Source organism: Cygnus olor, chromosome 17 (assembly GCF_009769625.2).
Source record: "Cygnus olor isolate bCygOlo1 chromosome 17, bCygOlo1.pri.v2, whole genome shotgun sequence".
NCBI lineage: Eukaryota > Metazoa > Chordata > Aves > Anseriformes > Anatidae > Cygnus > Cygnus olor.
The window spans coordinates 7,974,724-8,001,357 of NC_049185.1; the positions used below are offsets into that span (position 1 = coordinate 7,974,724).

The 26,634-nt window shown below is 44.0% G+C and overlaps 1 protein-coding gene across 42 annotated transcripts in view; it reads right to left on the minus strand.

The window, feature by feature from the left end:
- FBRSL1 (fibrosin like 1) overlaps positions 1–26,634 on the minus strand; it is a 517,648-nt gene that overhangs the window by 268,392 nt on the left and 222,622 nt on the right. For 28 of the 42 annotated variants that reach the window (XM_040577040.1, XM_040577020.1, XM_040577017.1 and 25 more), the window contains 2 exons: positions 24,192–24,293; positions 12,900–12,935 (listed from right to left, as the gene is read on the minus strand). The exons of 4 other annotated variants lie outside the window; for them this stretch is intronic. In XM_040577040.1, coding sequence (XP_040432974.1) covers positions 12,900–12,935; positions 24,192–24,293 — 138 coding nt within the window. The remainder of the gene's footprint in view (positions 1–12,899; positions 12,936–24,191; positions 24,294–26,634) is intronic. 10 more of the 42 variants (XM_040577043.1, XM_040577021.1, XM_040577033.1 and 7 more) reach the window with 2 other exon arrangements.

Below are 26,634 nucleotides of genomic sequence, written 5' to 3' on the forward strand. Positions count from 1 at the left end.
AGTTTAGTCACCTCCTCAACATTTTGCACAACAATTAATAGGAGCCTTATTTTTATTACATTACACTTCAAAGATGCGGTCTTGCCTTGGCTAAGATTTCATAGGAAATCTTAAAAGGGACGTGTTAAAAATTTCTCTCAGGAAAAGCAGCTCAACAACAACAAAACCTGCAAAAACCTAGAGCACAAGAACCCAACCGCACATACATACACACACACTTCCAGACATTTAATTACAAAATATATGCGTATGACAGACATCAACAAGCCTACAGGAAGATTCCTGCTTCAGTATTCAATGCAGCTGCAATAAATATTTCAAGGTTTCAAATGGATGCTTTGCAATAGCACAGTTTTCATTTGCACAAGTGCCGCAAGGAAGAATTCAACACATGCTTAAAGCAAAACCAGCGTATTTTCCTGTAAAACTTTAATTGGGAAACTGACACTATATAATCTGTACATCATTGCCTCCGAGCTGTTGTTAAAAAATTAAAGCTGTATCAAAGGAACTGCTTTGTTAAATTAACACGTTATGCATACCAGACAATCTGCACCAGGAAAGGAAATAGCTTTGAGTCAAAAACGCAGTGATTGTTATGGTTGCCACTGAAAGACTCTGAGCCACGCAGCACAAGCAGACAAAAGCATCCTACAAGCCCTGTACACAGATGCATGCCCTTACAAACGTGCCATTCGGTAGCATACTTTCCATCCGTGTACCTCAACATGCAGCAGCAATGAGTATCCCTGCCCCATTTCAGAGAGAGAAACTCGGGCACTGAGGTTCACAGCAACTTGCCCAAGGGCACGTTTAAAGTCCTAATTTAAAGCCTCATTAGCCCCAGGTCTCTTTCTGAAGCTTGTCCATTGTAACCCTGCAGTTTGCTCAGCAAACATACAAGGAAAACAAATCAGGTGCCCTAAGTGGTCCGGAGAATATGACCACCTTCCCTGTCCTAACATTTGCCAGCCCGTGTCACTGCCACCACCGTTTTGGCTTCTCGCTAGTCCAGGCTCATCAAGCAGCCATGCTTTGCAGTCACTCACTGCTTGGCATGCCCAAACTCCTGGCAATGTGAAAGCCTCAGAGAGACCAAGTTTTCCAAAAACTTATGGGGTGTTCCCTCAGAAAAGACTGCTTTCTCTCATCTGTTTCAAGTTGTTCACCTCCAGTTTGAAGTGCCCAAGTAGTTTTTGAAGATTTGATCTCTATCGTTTCCTCAATATGATTTTACAGCTTTGCACGTGAGGGGCTCTTCTAGCTTCATCCTGTGCACCAGGAGTCTGAGGCACTGCTGTGGTCTGCAGTGGTGAAGACGGCTTAACAGTTTTGAGGCTTTTAAGATAAGCAAAATTTCCCTTGACGTTGTAAACTCTTCAGGTGGTTGCAGACAACAGTTTCTGCTTTTTTGATGTCTTCTCAGAAAAGAGCTCACATAATTTTATCAGTCTCTGGGGTGACCATCAGATAACCAAGCTATTCCTGTCTAAACCACTCAATGCATCTCCACCTTCCTGTCACTGGCAATCCACAAGACAACCAGGGGACTCGAGCTAACCGCACGGCTCACAACTTAACTGATTAAGTAGGTGGGAACTGATGCCAGCTCAGCTCAAAGTGTCTTTCTCTGCTAACCAGAAGCTCGCCGCAAGCTGTAGAGGGGAATGACCACAGATAACACACTGATACCGAAACCGTTTGGTGAAGTTGCAGCTTCCTGTTTGAGTGCTCTCACAATCTCTTCGAAATGAATCTTCGGCAGGAAACTGGCTGCAGTGAAACAGGCTGACTGGGTCAGCGTGTGGCGTGTATTTCTGGCTCGTCTTTTCAAGGGACCATTCATTACCCTCTCCCGCCCTCTTCCCCGGCTCATTAGAAGTGATGCAAACCAGGGCTCTTCAGAGAACAGCAAGTCCTGAGGGGGAGGGAAAGATGCCTTAAACAAATCTGTGACCACCCTCCACCCATCCCAGCTCAATGCCTGCCAGTTACACAGAGCTTACTGGCCCCAGGCTTCTTCACTGTCATATCCTAATCTTCATGTTTCAAGCCCTTTTCCTCGTAAACCAGTCTGCTGCTTGGCCTAGATGCTATTAAGCAGCTTTGGAAGAACGGTGCGAATACTGTGGGGAAAACTTGTCCTGCAGGCTGGAAAAGGGGGGTTTGATCTAGCTTTGATCACGAGCCTTACAACCATGCTTGTGTCAACACCTGCTTGTATCTTGCTACGAAAAATGCTTACAGAGAAGAACCTTTTAAACATGAGTGCTTTCTGAGAACAAATTCTGAATCTTTGGTTCCTTACAATGTAAGTAGCCTACTACATTTAACGTCTCAGCTGTTCATGCTGCTGCCTGGAGCGTGAAGGTCAGCCCTCACCTAGTGAAGTCAGCAAGAAATCTCTCCTGCTGTCTTAATTTGGCATTCTTAACCAGGACACAAAAAGAGGGCACACGCATGGCCTTAGTAACTCATCAAGAGATCACTTCTGGAGTTCTCATAGCCATCACAATGATCTGATGATACACCAAGAATTATTCTGAAGAAAAGTAGAGTTAAAGCTTACTCTGCAATGGGAGGTAGGGTGAAACCCTGCAGACAACAATTATGTTTTGACTTGCTTACCTCTGGCTCTTTGTAGAGTATAAGTGATATGTGACAAAACAGAGCTGTTAACCACTGAAGTTGACAGCACTGGTTCATCAACCTGTTAAAACCGATGTACGCTTCACCCACCTCGATGTTACCATTTTTTCCCCTTGGTAATTACTGACTGGTCTGAGTGCGATGCTGCCTGAATTAAAACCACATGCTATGCTGTCTGCATCATCCTTCACCTACAGCACTCTGATAGCTACCACAGGGCCAGAAATCTTCCTGTTTGGGTTAGCTGATTACTTGGGTACCAGGAACTGTCCCAACATCAAGTCCAACCATGCCCAAAAAACTTAAGAACCACACATAGCTTCTGAATCAAACCCCTAACTTGTTTTTATTTACAGGCAGCAAAGTACCAATCTAAAAAAATTGACTGAGGTTTGCAAACACCTAACAACTACACAGCCCTATCAAGTTTCTTGAAGACTGGCAATGATGCTTTCTGAAAAATGTGTGGCAAATTAATCAGACCAGAAAATTCCTTGAGATACTACAGATCTAGGCCATAAGTGTTCAGGCACACAAAGAGCAAGTCTCACCCATCATACCACACAGAGATAAAATGTAGACAGTCAAGGTATGAATCAGGCTACATTCCTGTAGAAACCACTGCAGATGTGCCTATTATGATGTAACAGTGTGTTAATCTTTCCTCTATTCTGGTTGCAAAACTCTGAATATTCGCAATTAGTAGTACATTACTGTATCCAGAAAGAATCCCTAAATAAAACAGTTAATTCCTTTAAAATCGAGATGTGACATTATTTGAGCGTGTAACTCAGCAGCGCCATGTAAGGACCCCGAGTGCTTGCTGGATTTTTTTTTTTTTTGAGACACATACCAACACCATAATCAAAAGCAATTTTGAGCTCAAAACTGACCTCAAGGTTACAAGACTCTATGGCATACTGCTCCTTTCCACTGGAAATACATTGTGCAGCCAAGACGTTAGCACACACGTACCGGATGGGCCACAGGGCTAATTAAAAAGTAGCTTTGGTGCTCGTGTCTGCTCCAAGAGCAGGTTAGTAAACCAAACTTTTAAAAGTAATGAAACAAAGTGCTACAGGAGCAGACAATTCCCACAAAAACAAAGCAGGGCTCAGAGTGATGAACAGTTCTATTCAGCCTCTGTGCCTTTGAGTTCCTGACCTGTGATGAGCTGAAAAATGAAAGAACAGCTACAATCAGCTGCAACTAAGCTGAACATTGGGTATTTTTTAACTGGAAGTTAAAAATTTCTCTCGTAACATTAGTCTCATCCATCAGCAGGTTTTAAAACAAGACTTATAATGACCAACCTTGGGGTATGTCAACCACTGGACTTCTGAATTACACCACTGCCTCCACAAAACCGTTTGCTCAAATGAATAGCCTACCAATAAAAAAGAGTACTTGGCCTTACCAGTTACCAAACCGTATTGCAAAGGTCTCCCATCCCAGTGCGACTCATCTCACACATGGGCTGCATGCTATGGATTCATCTACATTTTTCCCCTTGAGCCGCATTCCCTGCCTGTCTTCAAGTTTTACATCAAGCCTCCTACAGTTTCGTTTATTTATTTGCCACAAGAAGGAGAAAGGGTACCTGGGTGTTATTTCACTTTCTAAAATGTCACCAGCAAGTCACGGCGACTGGGGCTGGGATCAACAACGAGGAACTGCAAAGCTGAAATGTTAACGCGATGGGAAGTGAAAGCTCTGACACCATGCAGGAAACATTTCACACGGCTGAGTAGGGCTTCCATCTGAAAGCTCCTCTCCTAGCAAAGCAGATGAGAAGTCCAGTCCTTCCAGTAACAACTTGAGTCTTGCAGCAGGAGCCTAACAGCACTCTGGGCTCCTCCCCTGGCTGGCTGTCCTCCATACAGGAGCAAGCACGGTGCCATTCCTCTCTTCTTTCACCCCTCCCAAATGGGGGAGTGCTGCCTTTCTGCTGCACACACAGTTAAGTTCCCCACTATATTTACGTCTTAGCAGACTGGTATATTGCAGCCAGGCTGAAACACGAAGTGAGAAAGAGCGAAACCTCAACCTGCAACATACAACAGATTTTCCCCCATGTGCAGTTGTCACAGCAGAGCCACCACACCTTCAATATGCTACTAAAACCCTTCTATGGGGTGAGATCTGACTTAGGATTGCATCTGTTGTTTTGTTAAATTAAAGCTGCATCTTTGTTTTCTGACATTGGCGAATATCTCTCTCTCTAACCTTTAATAACGAATTCCAGTTAAAAAAAAAGAGGTGACAAGGAAGAAATGCACGTGCTGAAATTGAGTGAAGACCACCAACCTAAAGGAAACCCTCCCTGCACTGCAGATATGCAGCAGCTAGCTTTATCATCAATCCAAATAACTGACCCTCTGTAGACCTATTTATTTCCCTGCAGTTCAACACAGGTACAACCATTTGGGGACATACTAGAAATCAGTCCCTGAGCACAAGGGCAAAAGGTTATTCCACAGAACTGCACAATTAAATATTTTAAATCCTGCAACACATGAAGAAGACAGCATTCTCTAATGCCAATAGCATCCACAAAGTTCATTCACTCAATCCCTTTTCCTTGTTCTCTCTTGTTCATTTACTATTAAGGTCAACAAAACATGTCATTTGTCTCATTTCTACAATAGCACCGCGAGTTAATGTCACTGTTATTTCCTCTGCTGCTCCTCTTACACTCCGTGGTTTTGGGTGTAGGTTTCTGCAAGGGCATATTGAGATATGAGATAAAACAAGAAAGCGTGAACTCGCCTGCCACGTGAATTTCCTCCGAGGAACACACCACAGCACCCAGCACAGCAAACTCCAGCACGATCATGCAGCCCTCAGAAATTGGCTACTTTAACCCCTTCTCTAGGTACAACACCCTAGCATCGCCACTTGTCACTGCACAGGACTAACAGAGCATTACAGAAAATCAGAAACAACCTCTCTCCCCCCAGAGGCTCCACACTCCTCCCCTGTTCATTGTGCTCATCTGGTAAGTAGCCCTGATTCTAATCAACCGCCTGTTTTAATCGTCTTTTTGTTGGTTTTGGTAAATGGAAAGAAAAGAAAGGTAGAACAAGGCAAGGGCTTGTAAGGAAAGAGCTGGGAGAACAAATAATGATGTGAAAACCACTCAGACAAGCAAATACCCTGCCCTAGCATACAAGGAAAGCTATAGCTCATGTATGACACAACTGCTTCAGGACAGTCTTAATCAAAAAGGTCTAGAAATAAAACCAGATATTCTCAAAATCTTTGCCTTTCCTCTCCAGAAGGGTGTAATCCTTTCCAGGCTGGTGAATTTAAGATGGATTTTGGACAACTCTCCATTTCAGTGTGCAAGGCCAGCGACAGCGAGGTTATCCTACCCCAAAAGACGAGAAGCACGGGGAATTTCATGGGATGCATTTGTATAACAACAGCATCTTTCTAGACAGATTAGCCACCGGATCCCCCACAGTGCCCCCAGCCAAGCTGGGGGCGATGGCTGGAAAGATTAAAAACGTGGGCAAAAATCACACAGAAGTCATCTGCCCCTTCCCTTGAGGGGCTCCCAGGGGCTCGCAGTGTCTGCCGGCTGCGGCTCCCCTGCAGTTGGGGGATTTATGGAAATCAGCATTGCCCCACGCTGCTGGTGCCTCAGGGACAAAGGGCACTGCTGCTGCCGGAGCGCTGCTCGGGCAGCTCCAAGGCCACCTCTCTGCAGCGCTGCTGGATTGGGCAGACAAACTTAGCCGGAGAGGGCTCTTTGTGCTTATTTATGGCTGAGGAGATGAGTGAAAATTTATGGGACTTTTCATCCTAATTAAAAGCAGAAGTCGTCTAAGAAGAAACAGATTTTCAGAAAAGGGAACTTCTAAAGGAAAATGTGTTGTAAGGATGTTTATGGGCTCCAGTATTTGTAAAGCTGAAGCATGTAGTTCATTTATGTTTGTACTTCTGCTTACGCTTTTCATAGGACATTTCAAAAACCCTCAAGAGCTCCCACAAATCTGGAATAATATATGCCCTAATTACTCAACAGCACTGGAGCTCATGGGTTATGGGAGAGACTCCAGAGTCAAGGGGCCAGCTCCTTGGCTGGCTTACAGCAGCCTGGCCCTATCTCACACAGCACTCGGCACTCAGAACAAACAAACTTGGAGTATTTATTCAGTAAACCCGGCTTGTCTGGGTGAACTCAAACATGGGGAGAGTTCTTGTGAAGTGAGGCTATTTAGGAACACACGCAAAGAACTGCAGCAGAAGTTAACTGCTTTGGACTGACACCCACAATTATGTTTCTGGTTCTCCAAAATTCTAGCTATCTTACAGAGAAACCTCCTTTAAAAATTCTTTATATTTCTATTATACACTGTTATTTTTCTATTTCTCATCCTCTGCACTGCCACAGCTCTTGCAGACCACATCACTTTATCACAGACCCTTTTTCTTTTCTCTTTCTGAGTATCTGTCTTCAAAGAAGACAGAGCATTGCTCCACCTGAAGGGAACATATCTGCCATTCTTCTTCTTGTCCAGAAGAGAAAGACAATTACAGTCCCTTTTTTATACTTGGCATCATGGCAAAACAAGATTGATACTTATTTTGGAATGATTACTCCTTTATTCATAAATCTTGTCCAGAAAATCTTGTTCATTTTGCCAGCCCACAGGCACACTATTGTAGGAAATGCATATTAAATTCACTTTTTTTTTTTTTTTTTTTTTTTTTTATCATTTAACTTTGGCTCCAGCTCAAGGAGTTTTAGATTCATAACAAGAGCCCTGTTTCCAATATTGATTTTTGGCAAGGAAAAATGCTAATTTATCAGAGGTCCTAAAATACAATGATTTTTCCAGCCCAGCTACAAAATTTTACCTACCTACAGAGGAGAGATTTTTCATTAGCATATGACAGATCAGCAAGTGGAGGAGCCCCATAAGTTACAAGTCAGGTTTGCCTCTGGTCACTGAGCACACTTCCACACCCACGAGCTGAACCACACAAGAATTCCCAAGCAGAAGCAATACATGCTTCAGTGCAATCCTTTTGCTGATCTTAGTGCAGAAATGGATCTCTCTCAGGATGCCAGATTCTCGATGGCAATCACATAAGTGGCAAGGTATAGAACCGTCACCTGTGGCGTTGAGCTGAGATGTTTATGAAAAAGAAGCTGCTGAAGGTGCTTTTCTAAATCTGACACTTTGGTCCCCAGCCTGAGAGCACAAGAGCATCCTCGAAGCACCGGGCGGACCAGCGGAGCGCTGCTGGCATGAGCTTCCGCGCGTTGTGTAACCATTACGCCGAAACGCCAAACCTGCCTGTACACGCACCGAGGGTTTCTGGCGTGGGAGCTGCCTCCTTAGCAGGGACCATCTGTTTCAGGGTTGCACAGAGCTGCATTGAGCTGGCACAAAATTAAAACAGGCCGTGAAAAGAGCTTTACAGGGTATATGAGGGTATATAAACCTGCAAACAGTCAACAGCTCAAGGCTGATGATTACCTAGCACTTTGCTGTCACTCATACCTGTCCTCCTTCCCACTGCGCCTGCTGCACCAGAGGCCACCTCCACGCTGCAAATCAGGCGACTCAACTCCCAGCACACGTGCCCATGGCACCAGGTAAGGAGCTCTGAGCGAGTAAAGGTGGTCCTGGGCAGCTCCGTTCGGTGGCAGCACCCTGTACAGCCCCATCAAGCACACAGAACAGATACACGATTCAATGAGAGAATCCTGCAAGGCCACAAAGATCATCTCTAACAATTGGGAAGCCAGGGCAGGCTGGGCCACAGGCACGCGGTGCGGCAGGGCTCAGGGTGCTCCAAGCACAGAGGTGCTCGTTGCTGGGCTGCCTCACAAAGCAGAAAGCAAGCAGGTTGCATGGTGCAAGTAGCACTGACCTGGCTCTGGATGACCCGCTCGGCTCTGCAGGCCTTAGGGACTTTTTGCAAATTTCTTGACACCCATGAGCTAGTCTGAGTTATTGGAGACGCTGGTTTCCGGTGCTCAACAAGAAAGATGTAAAGTCAACAGAATTTGATGAGCTGCCAGGGATTCGACGGGACTGCAAAGACTTTGATATTTTACAGAAGCTCAGAATAAAAATCAGCAGCCGCTGTTGCCAAGTGTGCATTACTGCTTTTATGAAAAATAAAAATCTTTCAAGAACGAATAAAACAAAACAAAGACATCTCATCATCCTTTTGTTCCAAGGTATGCTCAGACAGGTTGGTTCACTGCCTACCCATTTGCCATATGCTTTCAAGTTTATTCACTCCTGCATTTTAGCCCCTTTCATTTCAGAGGAGTAACAGCTGCACAGATGTTCTATAAATAAACTGCATAATTTATTGGAAAAGGTTTTTTTTTATTTTTTAAGCTACCACATATTCCCAATTCCTTCCTTTACTGTACTCTGCAGAAGTGAGTCAAGTTCAACTGCAGCTTGGGTTTGTCTATATGATGAGCCCAACGTTATAAACAACTCCAACTTTTTAGCCATTAATAACTAACTGTAAGTACTGATTTTATGTTCGTTGTAACTACTTTCTAAGTATGTTAGGTCTTTAATTGACTTAGCTATCAGAAATTTGAAAAATGGTCCACAGGCAACTTCAGTGATATATACTGAAACCTCAATATGCAGCTAATCTCTAATTTTACATTTATTTTTCAACAAATCAGTGCGTTTTCAGATAGACAGGCCTCTCATACTGTTACCAAAAAGACAATCTGTTTTGTCTGCTCAGAGTACACAGACAGACCTGTCTGACTAAAATCACCAATCTCATTTGTGTGTGCAGGAAGTGTGACAAATGGCTAGAGTAGTTTATCGCATATATGTAACAATCAAGTCATAAAGAGAATAAGATATTAACCTCTATAAACAAACTAGCATTCTATTTCTCAGCATAGCGGAAGTATACATTCAGTAAGATAAGGATATGGATCACATGCTACTGAAGAGATAAGGAGCCTGCAGAAACAGTACAGACACAGATATGTCTCATGTTATCCATGTCAAACTACGTGCTTTTCAAAACTTTATTTTGGGAAATCCGTTTATAAGAAATTTTGCCTGTGACCTCCTCAGACAGACTGTGAAACTACACGCCAAGTCACTGTTAGCACTGCTTTGGAGGCCACAATTTTCAAATGTAGAAACTAAATCTGCGCGCAGCTGAAGATAACCAGAGGTCTTTGTTAACTTCAGCGACACCAGGACTTCAGTTATTGCAAGCACGGTCCTTATTTAGGCTCCGTGGGAAGCCTGAAATCAATGAAGTTGTTGGAATATTCAGCACTCAGGAGCTATTATGCAGACCCTTGTATTTAATTTTCTTAACTTCAGCTCCCGGGCCCCCAGCTTGCCGAGGCAGGTGGTGCCAACCTGTGCTGAGCACGCAGGCAGGCCTTGCCTGGCTTGCCTGACTGAAACCTTGGACTGAGACTTTTCACACAAGAGACCTACGACAGGTTCTATGTGCTCTTTCTGCAAATGTGCATTTTCTTAAAACGTCCTTTTATTTGTTTACCAGCGTTTCTGAAATCAACCTGGTCTGCAAGGACAGCTGAAGGAAGCGAACGGTGAAGCGGGCAGATTTGAAGCAAGCTAATTAAAAAATGAACACGCACAAAATAGTTTGTGGTATTTAAACAGCTGCTTATGAAACCCGGTACAAGCACTTCACAGAGTAACGATATATATCATCATTTTGCAAGTGACAGTCTTCAACGACACAAGCCGTGCACAGATATCAGGAGGATATCAGGCAAGTACAAGAAACGGTGTCTCCACCGTGCCTCCTGCTAGCACTACTTCTTAACATGCTTTCACCATGTCTGGCAAACAACCTATTTGATGTAAACAGGGGCAGAGCCAAAATACTGACTTAGTGTTTCATATACAGCTGCTTTCACGAGAAAATGAAAACTGTTACAGGATATTATGGACAACCCCTGGTTTGGGGCCAGTCTTCTTGAACTGGTGGTTTGAACATCTCTGCCACCTGGGAGAATCAGCTTCCAGCACAGGTTTGGGCCAGCGAGGTCTGGCAGTGCTGGAAGTGATAGTCTCTGCCTTATGCTGAATCAATTTGGAGCAGCATCAGAGTCTTAAGGGAAACGGTCAGCCTCAACAGCTAGTAGTTGGTGAGGCAGAAGGCAATTTAACAGGGAAAATGACAACCCAAAAGGAAAAGCAACCCCAGCTCACACTGCTCATGATCTCAAAATACTGCCTTGGCGCGCAGAAAGCTCTTACCTCCCTTGACAGGTTATGGGTTGGCTAAATAAAAGAAACTTGTCCCCAAACATGCACAGAGAAGGAGCTAGAAATCTTCTCAGAATAATTTATCTGAGAGACAGAAGTAAATTTCTTAACATTCAGTGATGGTGGAAAACAGTCCTATGATTTACTGGCCTAGAGACTCTAAAAAGAACTCTTCGGCCTTTTTCCATTAAGATTTTGAAACCTATGTTATAGCCAGTGGGAAACTGTTTCATTCCCCAACCATGCCCTCAGTCATGAAATCTGTGAAGATGATTCATTATCATTCATGTTGTGCCACAGGCATGCATGGCATTTTACAGACAAAAAGAAGATACAGCATCTGCCTTTAAAAGCTTAGGTGGATCCAGCTGTTCACGTACAGGGGGAGCGGCACTCAACTGGTCTGCAAGTACAGATTTAAATCCCTGTACGAGAGCAAATGTTCCTCATCACTCGGTGAATTAAGTAACGATACTCACCTGGGATGCTGGAAAGCTTTTCACAGAAGGACACTTAGGAGACATGTGTCATTACTGTCTAAAAATTTGTGACAACATTCGTAATACCATAAGACTTTTCAAGTCATGTGTTATTTTTTAAAGCATTTGTGATTTAAATGTGCCTAGCTTTGTATTATGTATTTCTGATAATACATATGATAGCGTGCAACAGTGTTGCTATGAAATCAGAATATAAATTGTGAACTGCCTAGCAATTAATTCATTCTCTGTGCACACAGCACCAGGTAGGACCTCACGGGTTCCATCAAACATCTCCAAACAAATTATTTGAAGAAAATAATTCATGTGATTATCACGAAAAATTGTGTACCAGTTCTCTCATCAGGTTCCTAAAGGATATGAAGTTTACTCATTTTGATTGATGGAAAGTGAACAGCTATGGCTTTTGATAGGAGTTTTAGACCATGCGTCTAGAAGGCAAAACTTTATCATGGCAAAGGTCATGAAAAAAGCAATTATTGTCAATAAGTGTAGGCAGGAATTGTTAACTGCACGTAGATGTTCTCATTCAGATTTGCATACAAGATTAGCAAACACCTTTACCTACAGCCTTTGCACCAGTAATGAGGGAATACATGATTTATTGGCTGAACAACCAGGATACCATAACGGGTATCTACATACCATACATTGGTTATGGGAGGCAGATATAGTGTGATTCCAGGAATTTTCGTGTTGACATTGCTAAGCCACTCATACCCTCTCCTATTTCTTCATTAATACATGCAATAACATCTATGTGCCTGCCTTTTTGGACCACTGAGCAGCAAAGGTACCCAAATAAACAAATAACTATACCATCTCTATGTGAGGAAATGTCATTGTTGTACACATAAATAAGGTACATGTGAACAGAAATGGTCAATTCAACATCACTACTGCCCTGTATACGTATGTAGATGTGCCCTGGCCCTGCACCACCAGCCCTATAGCACTTATACCTGGGACCAGCAACACTGTCCTCTGAAAACAAGGGATTTTTTTCTGCTACAATGTCTTGTAACTCAGAGTTTGTAAACAAGAGAGTATTGACTTTTTCAGACTGGTGAGGGTCACAATTCTTCTTAAAGTGCAGTCATTTTCTCTTTGGTTTTTGTATTTAATGCACAAATGACAACCTATGCAGGGCTGAGCGAGAGAGGAGAGGAGGGAAACATCTCCCACTGGTGTTGAAAACTCTCCCCTCTCACATCTTTTAATTCTCAGGAGATGGCTATCTAGCACAAATGCACCATAAAACAACCAAAAACCCCTCCCTATAGGCATAAAATTAAACTCAAGGAGCCCCCAGACTCCGAACGCTCTCTCACGTCAGAGCTGTCCCTTGCCACGTGCATGACAGGCCTCTTCTCTAAGCCTATTTTTTACATTCCGCATTTCTTTCGTGTCAGTGGATATGCAATAGGTAATGTAAACCTCTGCAATCAACATCAACAGAAGTGAAAGAATTAGCTGTAAAATGACTTACGGAGTAGCCTCTTCCTGAAAGCGATTGAGCAGAACTCTGTGGGAGGAAACAATATGCCACAGTAAGTAATGCAAGAGATTCTGTGTAATGTAAGATAAGATCATTTTGAGATTCCCTCCCCCAGCCCAGTATTCCTTAGGGGAAAACTTCAGCACCAGAGCGCCTCAAATTATCTTCTGACATTCTGAGTGCTGCCACAGGAGTAACAGCAAAAGAGCATTTCCAGGTGAGTGCTCCAGGGCTGTTTCAGACAAGGGTTTCATAAACTACAGCAGAGCTTCGACAGCGCCTTCCAACTAAGGTAAAAGCTCTCAGAGTGGGATACATCTTCATAGAAACAGCGACTCAAGGATGCACTGAAGTATGTGTTTTCAACTGGCCCTCTTCAGGACGTAATGGCAGCTTCCACGGAACAGCACGCAGGTACAAGGATGCTCTCCTGAAGCAGGCTGCACATTTTCCCTCACCAGCTCCAACTCATGTAACCATACACCCCACTTTCCACTCCCCTCCTATGAATTCATGAGCCTCCAGCCTTCATCGCTGCAGTATTACCATATGACAACCCTATCTGAGACAACAATGGCACCAAAGCACTAATTTATCATCTCTCAGAGCTTTAATAAGCATTCTGTCCCTTTTGAATAAGTTAAATTAGATTGTTTACTTCTGCTCTTCATTCCAGCTCCTCCTGCTCCTTTCTCTACCACATCCTTACCTCTTTCACATGCTGCCAAATCATTTGGTTCTTTTCCTTTTTATTATACCATCTCCAGTCACTTGGATCTCTTTCCCCTCGCTACGACCCAAGACTGTTGAGCCACTGTTTTTTGCTAGCAGTGGCTTTCTCAAAGCAGCTAAATGAATTCCACCTCTATCCGCAGCTGCTGCTCTGTGCCTTCTTTTTGGAAAGTAAAAAGGAGCCTGGAACAGTGGTGGCATATGACAAGGAAGGAGCTGCAGCACGTGACCCATACTCTGCAGGCCGATTTCCAAGTGTGATTTACAATCACGATGCCCTTGCTACGTGACTTTGTTAAACAGGATTCAGGGAGCCTTAGCAGCCCCATTTCCAAGACTGATGTTCTAGTGGGTACCAAAGCCTAAACAAAAATACTGGAACACTGCAGGCTGGTCTCGAGGATTGTTTGTCTTTTTGCAGCAGTGCCAGGTGTTGCCGTGTTACTAAATCACCAAAACAGCACAGTAGCCCCAAAAGATTGATTAACACAGACTGTGGACTACTGCAAACACTTGCAATTTTCCCCCAGTAAGATAACAGAGCCTCTCTACTACCATTTTCAAACCTTTTGATCAGAAAATAACCCAAATACATCCAGAAACCTTTCCAGACTCCTGCACTCAGCAGAAGACTCAATTCTTCTGTCCCTCAGCCTGTGCTCTGTGCCTTGTAACTGCCCCAGGCACCAGAGAAGCACTTTGCCAGCCAAGCGCCCATGCAGAGATGTTTCTGAGGTGCAGAAGAGACAACAGCAACTAGGTGAGCGTGCTGCTGGGGGACGGTGGCTCCCAGCAGCCTTACCCCCAGCCTGCCTGCCTGGAATGGGGAGCAGCGTGCCCAGAGGAAGGCAAGCTGTGCATCCACACGCCTGCAGCCAATGTGGGACCAGGTGCCAGTGCCCATCCCCTGGCCCGGCATGCAGTGCCCACACCGCTGTCCTGCTGCAGCTCCAGGATCTCTGCTCTGTAGGAAAAGGGCAGCTCTCACAGGCAAGTCTGAGAGAGCAGTAACAAAGTGCTCCCAGGGTTTAACTTTCAGCCTTTTGCATATTACACATTGCTTTGGCCTCTGCCTTCAAATGCTGGAAAAAGATAGGGAGATATTTATAAACCTCTTTAATGTAAACTGCCCAGAAATAAGGCTACAGACTGGTGAAATGAAGGGCAGTAGCATTTATTTGTTTTTGAGAAACTAAGATGAACCTATCCCTCCTCCTAAATACATTAAGAAAACAAAACAAAACACTCATGGGATTCAGCCTTGTATAGAAAAAAGGTTAATAACAATATCCCGCTATCTACATAAGTACACTGAACAGCTAAATACAATTACCTGTTCTGACACTTGTGATAGCTCGAGCAGGCAGTTCACCTAAAGTGCACACAGAAACGAGGAGGGGGTGAATTACCTGCTCTGAGAGATGGGAGGAGGAAAGGAGAAAAGACAGCATTTCCCCTTCTTCCCCTCACTCAAGTTGGTTTTAACAAAGATCACCAAAGTCTAGCAAATTGGAAATAATAACTAAAAACAGAAACAGGAGGTTTTGTTAAAAGCTTCCCTCTAGGGAAACAGCCCCTCCAAGCAGTCTCACTTTAACACAGTTATTTTCAATCTCGGAGACTTGTGGACCCTCCAAAGAATTTTCCAGGGATGGAGCAGACCCTTGGATGACAAGTTCAAACAAGCTAACAACGACCTGCTTTTCTTAGATAACTTTCAGGCATCCCAAGCTGTCCAAGAACCCCAGGAATCTGTAGACCACTGATTTAAACCATTGAGTAGAAAAGAATAAACAAAGGCTGAATACAGTGTTACATCAGAAATAATTAAAACTGAATGGCAATTTACACTGGCATTTTTCACATCTAAGAACTTCTTTCTCCTTTACAAGTTTTAACATTACGTTTCCTGGAAATCGGGGGGGAAAGTGTTTTCTTTCTCCCCTCAGAATTTTTATTGCATGTATAAAGTTAGTAACCGGCGAATGCTTTGGATTCAACTTGTAGAATCCTTTCCAACAATTAGGTTTATGCACAGCCATGCCCCATGCTCTCCAGAGCTGTTTGCATGCATGTTTCTGCACATCTAACAGACCGCTATTGCTCTCTCGGTTAGTGAGGAACACTGCGGGCTCTTTAGGGACTCCATACCAAACTGCCACATGTAGTAGCCTTGAGAGCCCCAACTAACAGCAGCTACAAGCACCAGAGCAGAACAGTTTGCATGCAACTGTGATGGATGTTCCTAAGGAGAATATCTTTTGGGGTTGATAATAAAAATAGTTCAATCCATATGTCTCAATATCCACATCAAATAACGAGGAAAGTAATCAATAGTGGCTGCAAATATAAGAAATCTTAGTGGAAGTTTAACTTGGCATCTACCCAAACTTCAAGCAACCTCCTTTGGTGGCGAATGAGTGCTTGTCTGGCAGGAGCAGTAACCGGTGCAAGCCTTCAGCTGCAATGCCTTATGCAGAGGCTCTCACCTACAGGATAGGGACACTTTCCCGGAGCATTATCATAAAGTCCTTGCTCTCAAAATAGTTTATTTGCTATTCTGGTCATTTTTTCCCTCCTCTAAAAGCACGTCAAACAGCAAGGTATGGTCACCAGAGCACCCAGCTAAACACACATGCTAGTGCCGCACTGACCAGCACTAACAGGTAGCTTTGGTTCACCTGTGACCAAAACCCCAACCCAACCCATCTCTCACTGCTTTAACCCTGGCACCACCACAGGCTTGGTTCTGGCCGTCCCAAACTGGTCGGAGGAAAGCACCACGGGCAGGAGAGACGCAGCCAAAGACGCAATTCCAAGACAGAGCATTGTGACCCAACCTGGCCAACTGCCTGCAGGAAGAGCCACCACGTCCCGCATTTCCAAAAGCCTTCCCATCTCCAAAACTCAGTGCCGAGACGCTGGGGATGAGGGGGACGGGGAGAGCACCGTGCCCATACCTCCCGCTGCCGCACCAAGCTCACGGAGGCTGCTCCCACCATGGGGCGCGATCCCCAGCAGACGTCGGGGAGGGCAGGGCCCTCTGTGCTGGGCTGGAGCTCCGGCTTTCGTGACTCCCGGGGCTCTTTCAGCGCTGTCTGGAATGCCCTGAGTTTCTAAGGGAGACTGTTCCTAGTTAGGGGCAAAATGAGTGTGGTCTGTGCGTTTAATGACGCATAAGTGGAACTACAGTGCTAGATGGCATTTGTGCATAAAGATAAATGGCTTATAATATTTTGCAGATGATGTGCTCTTTTACAGCTAAAGATTCTTGGTTCCTTTTAAGCCCAAGGTTAAAAACAAAACCAGACAGCACAGACAAGACATTTCAGTTATGTCACAGAGTGAATTATTTCTACCCTGGGATAGCTCTCATGTTAATTACACTGGTTGTAAAAAAATACACCTTTCTGGCAGCAAAGACAAAATCCTACTGCTGAAAAACTCAACTATCCCCGCAACGTCCTTGAGAGTTTGAGTTGCACTGCAATTTTATTTAAAAGATCTCTTCCTTTACTCGTTATCAACACCATGATTGCAATTTAGAAAAGAAAATCATGACAAAATCTCACCAATAACCTTCAGGAGGTTTTCCAAGATTGTCTATTAAATTGATGGGAAGAGTTATTTCCCTTACATAAACAAAAGCATGGCCTTCCACTGCTCTCATGATGCAAAACAAATCAAGATGCTCTCTGTTCAGTTTCTTAAAGCCACTGGGTTATTTATTGAACTGGAAAAACAGTAAGAAGGGCTTTAAAATACAGTAACGTCAAGGTAACAAGACACCTCGAGCCAATTCCACACTCTCAGTGGGTCGGAGAGACTTTAGCTTGGATCTTTTACATCCTTGATATATGAACTAACCATAGAGGGATTAGATAAAAAGCAGGTGATAGCAGCGTGACCACAAAATCAGCTCTCTGTTTTTTGGTATTCAATTCCTTCCTCTTTGGCTACAAGACCTGAATTAGCATATTCCAGAAATGTCAGGAGTTCATTTCAGCTTTTCTGATATGTGCCACTTGTGTTGGCTGACACCAAGAATACATTGAGCAACTCTACAGTCTCAGCTGTTGAAATAGCTGTTTTGGGCAAATAGCTATTCATTTGGACAAAGGACAGCCCCCAAAAGAGCCTCCTAGCACTATTATTATTATCATCCCCATGTCAGTGTGAAAAATGAGGCGGAGAAAGACTTAGACGTGTCCAGTGTTACCCAAGGAGTCCTCAGCAGAGGAGGGAACTGAAGCATATTTCCTGTCTCCCATTTTGCAACTAATTTTTCCTTGCTCAATCACAGGCCCAAACTCATCATATACCATGTGCCTGATTTGTTTGTCTAGCATTATAATTAATAATATGGAAAGAACATATAATAATATGGGAAGAACAAATTTTCAAATTACATTTTATAACGTTTGTTCAGGATGAAAACTCACCTTAGCTGTATCTGTCTTCCACTAGTTCTCAATTGCCCCAATTGGGTGATCAGACTGGACTCAGACATGAGGAAGCACGTATGTTTGCTGGTTCACTTGGTCACTTACAGAACACTTAACAACAGAATAATAGTTCAGCTTTGAGTACTGGAGAAATCCAGTACTGCCTTTCCAGGCATGTCTCTCATAAAACCTGCCTGCCTTGAGATGAGAAGGGTAAGTGGAGAGGAGGGCAAAAAGGGCCAAGGACATAGGATATATCCCAGACCTTAACAAGAAGACTCTTAACGCAATTTATTTCTATATTCACACCCCTGTCTGTTAATACAATGAGTGCAATTGACTTGGCAAAGGTCACAGAACGCATCTGATGTTCACTTGGATTAGAAACCAGGACCTGACAAGATAACCACAATACAAGATGAATGATTTTGGATGTCACGCAAAACTTGAATGCGTTCCTTCCGTAACTCACTTATTTTATTATGTTGGATAAACAAAGGGGCGTTATTCCCCCCAGAAATACTGCAAAAAACGTTCAGTGAGATATCAAACTACACAAGCTCTAAACATCTGTAACTGGCTTGATAAGCTACAGAACCCAAACCGGCTTCCAACCAGAAGAGGAAACTCAGATTTCTAGAGCTGATGGCCACAGAGAACAGAAGAAAAATGGCCGCTGACCAGAAACACGCAAGCCATTTCTGCACAGTCACTCAGCCAGGAGCAGTATGAAAAGACTTCACCCTTTTGAAATGGGGTTCAGCGCGGATGACCTTCAGGTGTCCCTTCCAACCATTCTGCGATCCTGTGATTCATTCAGTGAATGCACAGAACGTCTGCAGGTGCTGCTCCCATTCAAACCATCACCCTTTGGACCAAATTCCCAAAGCCTCCTCCAGACTTTCCTCCAAGTTGTGCTCTACCACCCAAAGCTTCATGTAAATCGTTGAAACTTTGCTCATAATTCCAGCTGCAGTGGAATGCGAGCATTCAGCATTTTGCGGGACACAAAGATAAAAGGAGATAGCACACTGTAGGGACATTAATTTTCTCTTCCAGAAGAAAGAGACTTGAAAGGTTTCATAGTACTTGTGTGTATATTCAAACCAGTTTCCCAAGACTCATGGTTTGATGAGGAGTCTTAAAACTATCCTATATTTCACCAAGCTCTAGATTGCTTATTCTGCTCTTCTGACCAGGAATCAGGTTCTAGCATGTTACATGTAGGAAACAATGGACAGAATCTGCCCCAAAGAGTTTGCAGACAGCATTTTGCTATCCCAGGCCTTCTGAAAAACTCCTCTAGAGCATCACCGTCAGTATCATCCCTTACTACCTGCACTGAGCTTTTCCTGGTGTTAAACACACCGAGCTCTTCTGTTGTGTTGCACCCTGCCTAGAGCCGAGACCAGGCATCCCACACGTCTCACAGTTTGTAAAGTGGATAAATGTGGACCTGTGGTGCAACTGTGGTCCAACTCTCACTTCAGAGGCTCTTTTGATCATGCTCCTCGCAAGGTACTTCAGCCTTAGGCACACGTAATGGACCTGCGGCTTTGTACCCTGCCGCTGCTTTAATCCCCCGGCCCCAGGAGGGAAAGCGTGGTACAGAAAGTAGGAGGGAAGGGGGAGATAGGGACTGTGATGGCACACAAAGAAAGGCAGATCACAGTGAACTCTTTGAATCAGAAATCACAGAAATTATTTTGTATTCATCTGCCAAAGAGAGAATTTTATATCTAGTCTACACAATATGCTAAACACTTACCAAAGAACATTTAGAGAGAGGGAAATCTCTGCATTTCCTAAAAGAATGCTTTCTGTTTATTACGTTTGAAGAAAAACAAACAAACATACGAGGATAGCATGATGGAAAATTAGAAAAGATAGCCTGGGGGATGGGAGATAAGAGGAAAAAGCTCTGAACAACTTAGAAGCAGCGCTTGCTGATTTTTTTTTTTTTGTACAGCTCAAGTCAATCCCTTGAAAAGGAGAGTTTTGACTCTTAAGTGGCCAGCACCTCTTGCAACATATTTCCTAATCAGTGAGTATTTATGGTCGATATTTTATATTTCCAATTTCCCCCTAAGGGCTCGTGAGAAAGCAGCACACCTGCCAACCTTTTCAGCTGGGCCAATAATTGCCAATTTGCTCTTTGCCTTAGTATATCACTCAATTTAGCCCTGGCTGTGCCCTGCATACATCCTCATTCATCTCTGTGCCCCCATGACAATTAGAGTGTTAGCTTCAGCTAACTAGGGCAACTATTCTACTAGGGTTGGAAGACAATTATTAGTCTATTTTCCCATCTTGTGGCAACAAAATTGAGAATCCATGACAATTACATTCAGCAATTCTGCACTCTGCCGCCTGCTCCCCCTCCTTGCCCCCACCTTCCGAATATTTCAAATTATCACAGCTCTACTACCACATTCAAATTTTCCATGTTCACAGGGAGTGAGGCTTCTATTTAAATGATAATGAGGGACGATCCATTCAATTTAGTGAGGGAGAAAATCCATTAAAAAGCAGGCAGTTCTTAAGCTGATGGGTCAAGAAAAAGATAAAAACCTTTTTTTAAAAGCCATTATACAAGGCTCCGTGTGGATTTTTGGACTGTTCAGAACATCAGAAAAGATTAGGACAATTATAGAACATGGGGAAAACCAAAACAAAATGCCCAAGCCTTCCACTTTTACTTGGGTCAACACAACAAAATAGCAATATGGCTTATCTGGCTCTTAATTCTCTGGTAACTTCCAATTACCTCACTATAAAGGACAGCAGAGGAAAATCCCATTTTGGAAAAAAGCTGTTGACTCTGCGTTGGTTGCAGAGGACCTGCAAGTACATGTGTAATAGGGATGTCAGCTTAATAATAGATTTTAAGGGAACTTTACATCAACACCGGGAACATAAACAAGTGGCAAATTCCCATCCTGTCCCCCAAACCACACAATCTGCTGTGCAAAGCTGGGTTAAAACTTCTCTGCTTTCCCATTCAGAAGTTTCATCGTCCAAAGGAAAAAACCAGCCTCAACAAATCACACCTCTGCAGCCAGCGATGATTTCACTTGATCATAATAAGCATTTTTCCCAATGATGCATAATAAATGGCACTCAGCGTAATGTCTGGAAAGACGGACTATACAACACAGACAATTACTGTTTTACTATGAAGTCGCAGCACTCTCCCCCCACAGAAGTTTCATTGTGTCAAAGCAGCAGCAAAATGCTCTGCATTTTGTTGTGGATAGACTGATAGCTCTGTGTGTGCATGTGCAAGACAAAATCAATCATTTGCTTCAGCTTTCTTTAGAGTGCAATTATTTCACGACAGACCGGGCCACCTCTTGACTTCATGGTCCATTAGAGACTAATGACATGCATTAATGTAAATAAAGAACAACTTACTGGCATCCCATTGAACAAGTCACCTCGAGAAACAAATCACACAGAGGAGCTAAGCTGTTCATAATAGCGCCTTCTAAATGGAGACCAACAATGAAGCCGGAGGGAGGACTCCCGTGCTCCTAAGGTGGCAACGCTGAACGCTGTGCACTTTCATGCACACATTTCCCACCACACCTGCTGTGTGCCGCTGTACAGCAGCCAAACCTGCTACCTCCTGCCTCATTTACTTCATTGTTCGCCCAAATTAATGGGAACGGGGATGGGAGGGAAAGGCAGCATGAAAAGCAGTCCTCAAGGCCAAATGCACCAAGAAACAGCAGGAGAGCTACTCGGGGATAGCGAGAAAGAGCCCAGGTGCCTGTGGCCGCAGCACATCCATCTGCAAGGAACGCGGCCACCCCAGCGCAGCCGCGTGCTAGAACGTCGATGTGTAACCACCAGCCGTGAGGAGAAACCATCCGTGCCCTCCCTTTACATCCTTACTGCCCTGGGGCTTCTTAATTCTCAGTGCCACATGGAAGAGGTTGCCTCAGTTCAGCAGCCCACCACCTATTTAAACAGTGCCAGGAAATACAGCTTCGGAGCAGCGCAGGGACCAGGGGTGCCGGACAGAAAATCCTGCACAAATTGATGCTCAGCAGCACATCATCATCATCATCTCCCCCTTCCCTGCTCCCTCTCCACAAAAAGAAAAAATCTGCTGCCTTATTCCTCCACACACAAATGGGGAAAACCATCCAACTGCACCCGTGGGACTTGCTAAGACTTTCTGACAGTCACTAAATAGACTACAGAACATTTACTAGTACGCAAGGAAGCGTTGTACGTAATTAAAGCTAAATTGCACTTGTCAAGTAATGAACGAAGAGCATTCTGTGATTCATGAACCTTACTTTTCAAACTGTTTAATTACTAATTTAAAAAATTCTCATTTGCAACGGGTCGTCGGGTCACGAGAGCAACTTCAGCAAAGCTCTGAAGTGTGCCCTGGCCTTGAGGCACTGCCCAAATGTCCCCATTGACTAAGAAAAGAGGAGTGCCTATTTCCCCCTGAATTTCACTGGCTGATTAACTGCCTTTGAAGATTTTGAGGGAATTAGGCACTCAAATGCAATTCCTACAGGCTCAGCCTGTAACTTTGGGGGCAAAGTGAAAGGAGGAGAAAAAACGGGAAGTGCATTGGCTTAACAAGAAAAGTCTCTGAGACCACTTAACGCTTTGACCTAAGCTAATCGCTGGGTCTGAATATGTTATTCCTCTCCCACGCCCCCACAGCACCACGCAGCAACGCTATGAGGCACCTCTGGTCACATACCTGTCAAGAGCGACCACGGGAAGGGAAAGGAAAGGATCACATCAATACATATGTACAAAATTGAGACCATTATCGCCTAATAACACTGCCAAAGACGCCCTGCAGTAGGGTGATTTGCCCCAGGGCCCCCTCCCCACCTGTCCCCCCGGCGGAGCGTGGGCTCGCAGTCCTGGATGCAGATCACAGGACAGGGTTATTTTTCTCTTCCTCCCACTGCGGGGGCTGTTTACAGCGCCCCATTCGCACTCCAAACATGTAGAGAGAATTTTCCCCCGTCACATTTCCCTGTCAGAGCTGTCAAGCTGAATCCCGCTTTAATCTGCCAAAAGCACTTTTCTGCTGACATTTTTAATAAATACTTTCAGCTTTTAAACACATTTGTGGGAGCCATTTTTTCCCCTTTTTCTCCCTTCTCCTCCTGTAGAATGGGCTCTGAAAGCCTTAATAGCAAATACATTACACTTATCAAAGGCTTTCCCCCCCTCTTCCTTTTGCATCCTGAAGCGGAGGTAGTGTTTTCAATTTTAAAGCTAAATTAACTGTCCAATTGAATTTAGCTGGTGTGAGCCGTTTTCTGTGACAGGTTTTAGTTATGAAGCATATTTTACATTAATAGAACTCAACATGAAAACCACTCGCTCTGGGATTTCTGTGGCTTGCCATTGAAATGGCAAATTTAATATTTCAGACATGCTCGTGCCAGCGTTTGATTATTGTTCTTCATTTAAATCTCTCCTAACGGGAAAGGTCCTAATTAGTAAAAAATCATGTTTTAATGAAGGCGAAATGCTAATTGCTAACACAAAAAGCCTTCATATAAAATTATCCCAGCACTGCCATTGATTTCTTGGTGACTCAAAAGCCCATTTGTGTGTTTACACACTAAGGCACCATTTGCTTTTGTTTTATCATAACATTTCACTCAACGTACCATCAAATTTCCTGAGAGAAAGACAGCTCTCCCCCAAAACCTTTCATAACTTGGAGGCAGGAAGCATAAAATTAGATGAACTGACTTTGCACCCAAACTACATAATTACGTGCAGTAGCTAAAACCAAAAATACTGTAAAAAGCTTTTTAACACAACTTCTTTGAGAAAAGAAAACAAAACATCAAGCCATTTTTCCCTGAGGAATAACAATTCCATTTTGTTTTCCCATCTCTGATCTTTCGCTTATCATATTATTTGCACCATGATTATAGTGTTTGCGAGGCAGCTCAACCACTTATGCCATAACACTCAATCATGGCATAAAAAAAAGTTATTACACAGTGACCTCTGGATGCCAACATTTGTTCAGCAAGATTTATGAAAAGCCATGTCAGCAGCGGGAATTGCTGCAATGAAGCGATGCTTTCTCCTGAATGGTACTTACATCACTGAGACGGTCCCTTGAGCTGCTCCGCTGAGAGCTTGTGGCCTCCCTGATGCTGTCCTCCTCGCTATTTCTGCCACTTCTGCTTGTAGGGACCTTCATCTAGAGGGAGAAGAAGGAGGGGGAAAAAGGAGATTTTCAAGCACTGCCACCTGTTCCCGAGGTCGCCAACAGCGGTTTATCCAATGTTTTACTCCTATGCCCACAGCACCGTGTAAGAGGATGCTTTTGAACTCATGGGGCTTCTCTGAAGTTGGGCTTGACCCCATGTGTCCACACTCCCTCTCGTAAACGTGTGAGGAAGGGGTGCTTTTAGCGCTCCTGGAGGCAGGCCAGGCCGTGCCACAGGCCCAGGGCCTGACGCGGTGAGGGGAGCAGGCAGATAAACACACTGCACTTTTTGCTACCAGCAAACCTCATCGGAGTTTGAGCACTGTCACTCGCTGCTGGACCACGGCTGATTTAGGTGGCCTTCAAGCATTTAGGCCGCAATGGGTTTCCTCAAGGGGCTCCAGTCAGATGCAGCCATTGCGCTGCAGCAGCCATGGCTCTGCCCTCAGGTTTAGGGCGTCCCTGGAAAGCCTAACACTGGCACCTGGCGCTCACTGTTCCCCTTCCGCCAGGAGGTTTTTCACCTCTTCCAAGTTGCAGGCTGAGACCTGGACCCTCGAAGGGGCCCAGACATGCCTCAGGGCCACCCCTAGCCACCACGCTGAGAGGCTGGCACCTGCCTAACAGGCCGGTGCCCAAATGCTGAGGGAAGGGCCTGAAGCACCTTGCTCAGGGGCACCTGAAGCACAGCATGATTAACTCTTACAGCCAAGGCTGGTTCTCTAACCACTAAATCATCCCTCCTGAAGTTTTGGTTCCATTTGTACATAGGATACTAAGTGAGAATTGACAATGTTTGAAATCACACAACTTTCCACTTACATCTGCAAAGCGTGTTACCAGGGGAGGAGAAGGATAGGATAGATGTGTCATTCACAGCTTCATTCCTGGGCTCATTTACTAACAAATTATTCTGTTAATTCCCTTGTGAAATATTGGGTGGAAAGAAGTGTTTAATTTATTAATAGGTTCTATTCATATCAGTTTGGTTCCATTTAAATTACACTATTTAAAATGTCGGCTTGTACAAATTGGTACTTTTTAATGGCAATAAAATCCCCTTGTTTCTTCCCATCCTATTTCAGTACAGTCTCCAGCTCCGAGCTAGAAGGGTTTGCTCGCGGGGCTCTGGCAAGCCCCACATGTCCAAGCGGCTGTGCTGTTTGGCAGGGCACAGGCACAGTGCTGGCACCGAGACCATGCTGATCTCTGCGCTCCCACCAATGTTGGGTATCACTGCCAGCTAAGCGCCTCTATTACTATGAATATTTTAATACAGCATTCAGGATACTATGTGCAGAATGATCTCCAGTACTCATCTAGCTTGCAGTACACAGTCGGGTATAGGCCTGTATATTAAAAGACAGAGGCAGTCTCACGCTTTCAGGCGACAACCCATTTCTGGTTCAGCCCGTACTCCGCATGTCTTTCTGCCACAACACACCTCATCAATACGCTTTCTTCCTGAGGACAGACAGGACTTTCAGACTCAGCCACATCAAGTGTTAGAACTACAGATTTGCTCATGGCCACCCTGTCACACAACTGCTGTTCCCAGCATCAGCGGTCCATCTCATTCACCGTAATACCCTTCCAACACGCTGCCCACCTGCAAACTTTTATCAAGACTGATTTTTCACCTTTTCTCATCAAAATGTTAAAACAACACAACAACAAGAGGTAATTGCTGCTGGGATCTGCTAGAAGCATTTCCAACCAATGGCAAGTCTGCGTTCACAACTATCAGCATCTTGTAATAAGGCAGGAAATAACCGACTTGAGTCCTTCACGTTTAATCCACATTGTTCTGCTTCCTTAATAAAAAGGCCATCAACATCGAGCACAGAAATCTAACTATATTACATCAATACTGTTGCCGCTATCAATCACATTTTAAATCCCACATATAATTAAGTAAATTTGAAATGATTTCTTTTTCAAAATACCTCAAATGATTGACATTCACTTATTTTATTCTCTTTTAGGTCTTTATTAAGCAATTATGATTTCAGTTATCCCATTAGCTTGCCTAGGATTCATGCCAAGCCAATAGGGTAAATGGCAATACCCAATTAATTACAGCCTTTCAAAAACACTGGCACACCAGCTTTCTTCAGTCATCTGTGTCTTCCTACACTTGCTCAAATCCCAACTCTACTAGTTCCCAGTCATAAGCCAGTTCTTCTGAAACTCTTGGATGTAAAGCATCTAATCTGCCAATTTCAGAGCATCCAGCAGGCACTTTGTTCTTCCCTGAGATGGGAACTATTTAACCATTACTGAACAGAATTACAATTTCCTTAAACATGGTACAGAAATACCTGCTAAATTC